Below are 7,088 nucleotides of genomic sequence, written 5' to 3'. Positions count from 1 at the left end.
GTTTATATACGAATAAAATATCCTTTTTTTCTCGAACAGGAAGTCCAAATCTCTCTCAGGCAACTTCATATCTATGTGATCCTACCAAACCAAACAATTATTGTAGCATCAACAACACTTTAATACCAAAATAATAAAAAAACCTAAATCCTGATTATGTGTCGGGTAAAAGAAATAATACAAATTTAAAACAGCGTTGTAAATAAAATTTTAAAAAATAAAAACAAAAGTTTTTAAAAAACCCAACCACTCAGACCCGTAAACCGACAGAAAATACAAGTCCAATAATTAACCAAAAAAGGGGTTATTATTAGTCAACTTAGAATATCATAACAATACAAAACCCCACGAGTTAACAAACAGCAACAAGCTGAACCAGTCATTCCAAGTTCAACAAAAACAGATTATATATATATAATCTGGATATTAATTTCAATATCAGAAAGACCCATTTTTTCTTTCTTAAAACACTGTTGGTTTTAACTTTTTTTTCAGTAACGATAATTGTGGCAGGGGTCGACCCTGAGTCAATACCCGAACCACCACCCTTGCCTCGTGTTAAGAACACTCTTTGCAATATGTATACCAGCTGCAACCCGGCTAGCAGTCACTGGCCCATAAATCCTCACCACCTTGCAAGGATTCTCCACGCGCGGTTCGTTCTTGACTCAACACCCACAAACATCAACAAGGAAGACAACTCACTTTTGTTTTTCCAGTCTCCCCACTCATTTACCAAGCGAGCGCGCGCTCTCTCTCTCTCTCTCTGACGCCATAACATTAACAGACCAACACAGCCATGATAAAATTTATAAACTAACAAATACTCACTAATAGGACAGCTCAATCATGCATTGCATAATCAGCTTTCACATTGGAGAGCAGCCTTGATCTTTTGGACAGTGCATGAAATAAGGTTGTTGACTGTCTCCACAGATTCTACTGTGAGCTTCGCCGTAGGGAGACTATTCACCAATATTTGGAAGGCCACCGTCAAAAGGGACCCACTTACCCTATCTTGGCCACCGACATTATTAGCAGTCGGGACGCCATTGGTCGTTGGGGGGCCACGTGAACCAGGCCCATCCGGTACGATAGCAAACCCTGACGGAAGAAGCGCCACGTAAGCCGAATCACCGCCGTTCATCACTACGTGCATGGCCGGAGTGTCTACGGGAGCGTACACTACAAGAGAGCCTGCTGCATCTATGCACGTCTCTTGCAGTATTAGCATGCTACTCTGGTTAGCATTCATGGCCTGCATGAGGGGGGGGAAAAAGAGAAACCAGAACAGGGTGAATCACAATAATGGTCCCTGAATTTGACTCGGATTTACATTAGATCATATGACGTTTTAACCTTTTCTTTAACGTCTATACGAGTGTCAAAACAGATAAGGTTTTTTACATAAAAGGTGTGACAGGTGTCATTATATTTTGACTTTTTGAGGCTTACAAAGGATAGGGATTGTGCCTAAAAACTGGTCATGTCTATCTGTGACCATACAGATGATACTTCCAAATTCCTTTATATTTCACCTTTTTATCTAACCACGACAAAAACTAATCGACCTGACACACCCAAGGGACACGCCAGAAATTTAAATCATCCCCCACATGACATTATTGTCCAAAAAAATTAATGTTCTATCTAGCTGAGAAAGAGAGAAACCCTTGTAACTTAAGGCGCCTTTTCTTTTTTTCAACTCCCAAAAAACATTAAAACTAAATATATATATATATATATATATATATTATTTTAATATATTTTCAATTAAAAAATACTTTTATTACCAAACATAAACTTATTTTCATGACCCAGAACGATTTTATCTCTATCTTGTGCAGGAATGAAAATGAAGAGACACTGCAACTGATATATAATATTAAATAATTATGAAGAGAAGAGAGGTTACGCTAGCACGTAGGAGAGAGACACAGTTGCCGTGATCCTGGCCTTTAGCAATGTGGGCCATTTCCTGCATTGGTCCCCCGTTGGAGAGTATGTCCCACTCGCTTCTGAGTCGTTCATTGCGTAGGAAATCAAAGAGCCTTTGCGGAGAAACAGGTAGCCAAACAGAGGTCGCAGCGCTCAAAACTATGCCTGGTGGCTCACCAGGATCATCAACACTCTTTCGGGTCATAACCCTAACATCTTCATCAACATTTCCGGCATTCAGCTTGTTCCATTTGTGCACTGTGGAGGCACAAACCCCAGCACAGAAGTTATCTGTCATTCTTTGCGCCAGCTTCAACATGCTTCGGCGACCGCTTGTAGTTATCGCTTCACAAACACTTTACATGTCAACAAAGGTTGTTTTGGCAAGTTACAAAGAATTCCACGTTGTTTAGGAAATTAACATTGATATTAACCTGTGTGGTCTCTACTAGGTACATTGGAGGACAAGAGGATGGCTAAACACTCGCATTGACGTTGAAGGGTAGCTATCCATCGCTGGGAACCGAAGCCCATGCCGGAACTTATCAACGGCCGATAGAGCTGGTGTATTTGGCTTTCATCATATTCTGCATGCTCAACCCATGTAACCTGCATTTTAATAGTTTTGTTAGTTATGATATGGTTAATTGCACCAACTGCTAAAGTTGGAAAAATAACATATTCATTATTGTTTTTAATGATTGCTACCATGCGAATTGATTGCTTCTCTTGTAGAGCAAAAAGACTAAATGTTCTATTTACTTGGCTAATGATTAGGAATTAAAGCCACACAATATAAAAGATCAAATGCCAGTTCCATGGAAGAAGGCTGAATGTCAGTCAAAGGCTGAATGTCAGTCAAAGTTCGTAGATTAAACAACAGCAAAAAGGATGTAGGAGGTTCATATTTTATTACTGTAAAGTATCTACCTTCTTCTGTGTCATTTTATAATATTTTACATATATTGAGTCAATGTTCAGACTTTCAAAGCAAATTTCCATATTAATTTACAAGGCAAATCTAGGGAAAGGGCTCTAGGTTGGGCTCAAAGAAAGAAATGGAATCAAGCAGTCCTTGCATAGAATAATGAAATGGAAAAAGATTTTGCAAGATTTGAGGGAACAAAGTACACAGTAGAAGCTGACATCGAGATGTGTACTATGGTCTCCATATACAGGCTTGGATACTCAAAAGGAAACAAAATAATCAGCCTTGGACTTTGACAATTAGGACTCTTCATTGAGTTAAAAATAAATAAATAAATAAATCACAAGGCTGGAACCAGGTCATACGCTGTAGCATGATTAAATACAAGATAATGAAGATAACCAAGATTGCATCATTGGAATAGAAGCATCAAATATATTGTTTATTCAATCAAAATTGAGAATAACTAGGCATTTACTAATGAAGGATATGAAATCAATGCGTTTAAGGCACCACAATTCAAGTAATGGAGACTTCTATTTGATAAAATAAGTGGTGTAATCTCGATTTGCTGCTGTACCATGGAGTTTTTTTTATATAAAAAATTAAGCAACCCTAGTTTTTGAAACTTGAAATTTAAACAGTGTTTTGACATCAGAAGAAGCATCCAAGACAATATTATAAGACTCTAGGAAGGTTCAGATTGTGACAAGGGGAAACAGTGAGCAATCACTTGACAAACAAAGACTCTTAGATGCATGAGCTCTCTAAGTGGCTTGGGAATGCAAATGCTCATGATTTTTGACCTGGTGTTTTGCCACAGATCAAATGTTCTCAACTGAAACACAATAAATGTAAAGAGAAAAGGGTACCAACCGGGCATGCTACAGACCAGAATGTGCACTAGTTTCTATATTATTACCTTGGAGTACCCATTGGGCATATCTTGCACCACACAACCAGAAGGAAGCCTCCTGCAGCTCACAAATGTCAGTGGTGCACCGGAAGTTTCTCGGATGGTATCAATTGATACATCAACAACAGCCCAAACCCCCTCTGCGTGCTGCTTGCAAAATCGGAGAAAATTGACCTCACGCACCGGAACCAATGGGGATAAGACTTGGAGCTCAGCATTCATCTAAAAATGATTAAGAAAAGATTTAGAGCTAAACAAACTGCTAAACAAGCACCACCAAAAATAGTAGAAATCTTACTAACAGCAGTGAATATGAGACGAGTAGCTTACCAACTGAAGTGAACCATTTCTAGTTCCCCCCATTCCGCTGGCTATCACATCAGTGGTAGAGGTCCTTGCAATCATACAAGGAAACATTTCTGCCCATCGGTTCTAGGAACGAGAAAGAACACAAAAGGTAATTCCAATGAAATTAAGAAAAAAAAAATATTAAACAGTCCAAAAAAGAGTTTTTTTTTTAAAAAAAAAGACACCAATAAGGAGAGATTTTGAACAACTCACCGAATCCATCAGTGTCTCAACTAAGGCCAAACTGTTTATGATTACCATACCAGTCTCTCTAGAAGCCTCACTAACAAAGCCACTAGGCTTCATTCCAATGCAAGGAGTGAAGGTTCTCAAGTACTCCTCATGGTTCAATATTTCTCTACCACCCTCAAAGCTCCCGATCCAAAGAGGCTCGTCCGTCTGAGCCATCTTCACCAATTCATCCATGGAAGCTAAAGCCAACTCCAAGAACATGGATCTCTCTAATGATCTATCAATACCAGTAACACCAGCTGTTGCTAGTCTAGTTTGAGTTACCATAGACAAAGCACCAGAAATCCCACCTTCAAAATGAGGTCCCAAAGGCAATGTTGTAGCCATGGTGCTTAAACCAGCAAAACCATTACCACCAACTGCAAGTTCCAGGCTTGAATTCGGCATAGGAGGGCTAAGTGAAGAAGCTAACGAAGATATGGGGCGACCTAAGAACTTGCCCGCAAGTGCACAAACTCGATCTAGTTCATCTTTTAATCTAGCATTCTCAATCCTCAAATGCTGTTCTTCAAGTGAAATGTCACCGATTATCGCAGGACCACCACAGTTTGAGCACGATGGATTTCTCATGGCATCTCTTATGGACATGTTTTCTGCTCGAAGCTTGTCGTTATCTTGCCTGAGTAATGAGTTCTCATGGCGCTCCAGTTGAGTCTGTTGCAGCAAACAATCAAACACGTTTTAACTTTCTATCCATAAAAATCCAGAAAACATCCATGGTTTGTTAATTATCATTCATCACCTTCATTTGGGTTCTACGATTTTGAAACCAGAACTTGACTTGCCTAGTCTCCAAGCACAGCCTTCTACTAAGCTCCAATCTTTGTTTCTCGTCAGGATGAGGACATTCCTTAAACAAACTGTAAAACAAACAAAAGCAACACTCTCTCAAAATCACTCAACAAATCCTGTTGAAAGTGCAAATTAGTGATAGATATCATACGCTTCAAGTTCTTGGATTTGTTGTGGAGTGTGTCGGTGGTATCTCTTTTTTCTTGGAGGATTATCAGCTGCATCTTGATCGTCACCAGACGCACCATCCATGTTATCACTACCAGATCTGCTCTCATGTTCCTCTTCTCTGCTTCTCCTACCCACACTTGTCTCAAAGTTCTCGGCCATTCTAGTTATATCTCCTTGACCATCTATGTTTGGCTGTTGCTGATCAAGAATCAAACACAAACGAGGACGTTAAAGTTAAAGACCTCACCAAACAAACAACCCAAGTCACTTAGTAGCCAAACAAAAAAGAAACAAAGAGAAAGATGTAGATAAGTACAAGGGCTAGAGAGAGTCCAGGAGAGTTGAACATGGATTTAGTGAGAGAAGGAGAGACAAGGCGAGTCTGAGCTATTGCACCAGTGGGCATGTTGTTGTTATTGTTATAAGGTATATCAGCCACAATTCTTGCGCCACCACCACCAGGACTAGTGTTTTCAAGGAAACCCCCAAAACTCATTAAAGCTTCAGCCTCTTTTTTTTTTTTACTCTATTTTCACACTAGACTTAAACGCTCTTGCTAGATTCACAAGAAACCATTCATAACCAAGTTTGAATCTTGAAATTATCATTCAAAAACCAAACCACAGATAGCCAAACAAGAAATCCTGAACTTGGGTTTTTAAAAAAAAAAAAATGAAGAGAAAATTAAAGCTTTCCCCAAAATAAAGAAATCATAAGAAAATAGAAACACAAGGGAAGAAGATAGAGAGGTAGAGGAGACAGAAGGATAACATATATCTATCCAAATGTCTCCAACTCCCTCTCTCTGCTGAAAACTGAGAGAAAGGAAGAGAAAGAAGGCAAGCAAACCCTTTTTGTTATCTTCTTTGCTGCTTAGCCCTTCCTTCTCTATCCCTCTCTCCCCTTCTAAAAACCCTTTAAGTTTATGTCCGAAACTCTAACATTCAGAAGGCCTTAAATTGGCGTCGAGAAAACTGGGAAAGGGAAACCCTAGTTTTTTTTTTTTTTTTTTTTGGGGGGGGGGGGTGGAAGTATTAGTATCTCGTTCTTTGCATGTTGACTGACACTGAGAGAGAACGGCTTCAAAAAGAGAACCACCAAGAGAAAAGATAAAAAACAAGGAAGAAGACGAGCGGCCCTAAAAAGGATTTTGCACAGGCAAGAAAGAGGAGAGAGGAGAAGCAAGTAAACCCCACAGGAATAAATAAATAAATAAGGTAAAGATGAATTGAAATTATGTGGAGTATTCGAAGCCTTACAAATACAAACCTCCAAAGGAGTCGGTTGACTATCTTTCCTCTTTTTATCTTACATAGCCATTTTTCTGGTTTAGATTTTAACCCTTTTTAAGATGACAGTGCAAGAGTCAAAGAGTAAAAGCAAATTTACTTTCACAGAGTACTCGGATTCGGTGTTGCCCTTCGGGAGATTTTTTCTTCTCTTTTTGTTCTTTCTATACTGTCATGGGGATCTGTTTAGATGCATCGTAGCACGAAGAAACTGACCAAAACCTCATCTGGCCTCAGAAAGTGTATTTTTCGTTTACTGGTAAATAACGCAAGAGTTGAATATATTGAAAATATATTTTTAATCAAATGGATAATGATTTCGTATTGGTCCAATTCTAACTCAAGAAGTTGATTTGAGTGGTTAATCAAGTGAAGTAAAGGCATGTTTCTTATAGCGTTCTTGATAATGTGGTACAGATTGCTTTTTCAAATAACTTTTCGCCGAAATGCATGT

At 39.0% G+C, this 7,088-nt stretch overlaps 1 protein-coding gene across 2 annotated transcripts; it reads right to left on the bottom strand.

Moving 5' to 3' along the window:
* Positions 1-288: 288 nt before the first annotated feature.
* Positions 289-6,563, bottom strand: LOC118042138 (homeobox-leucine zipper protein ANTHOCYANINLESS 2). 2 transcript variants are annotated; one of them, XM_035049715.2, is made up of 9 exons: positions 5,662-6,563; positions 5,326-5,543; positions 5,125-5,242; positions 4,344-5,036; positions 4,113-4,214; positions 3,789-4,004; positions 2,373-2,547; positions 1,916-2,283; positions 289-1,258 (listed from the first exon to the last, which is right to left on the bottom strand). In XM_035049715.2, exons 1-9 carry the CDS (start codon positions 5,839-5,841, stop codon positions 863-865), a joined length of 2,466 nt encoding a protein of 821 aa, XP_034905606.1. In that variant the 5' UTR covers positions 5,842-6,563; the 3' UTR covers positions 289-862. The 2 variants fall into 2 exon arrangements, with proteins under 2 accessions (XP_034905606.1, XP_034905607.1); XM_035049716.2 differs by having other exon boundaries at positions 5,326-5,537.
* Between the last annotated feature and the right edge of the window lie 525 nt (positions 6,564-7,088).

This window comes from Populus alba, chromosome 2 (assembly GCF_005239225.2).
Source record: "Populus alba chromosome 2, ASM523922v2, whole genome shotgun sequence".
NCBI classification, from domain to species: domain Eukaryota; kingdom Viridiplantae; phylum Streptophyta; class Magnoliopsida; order Malpighiales; family Salicaceae; genus Populus; species Populus alba.
Note: the sequence above shows the minus strand (reverse complement) of the source record. Positions and strands in the feature narration are given on the sequence as shown.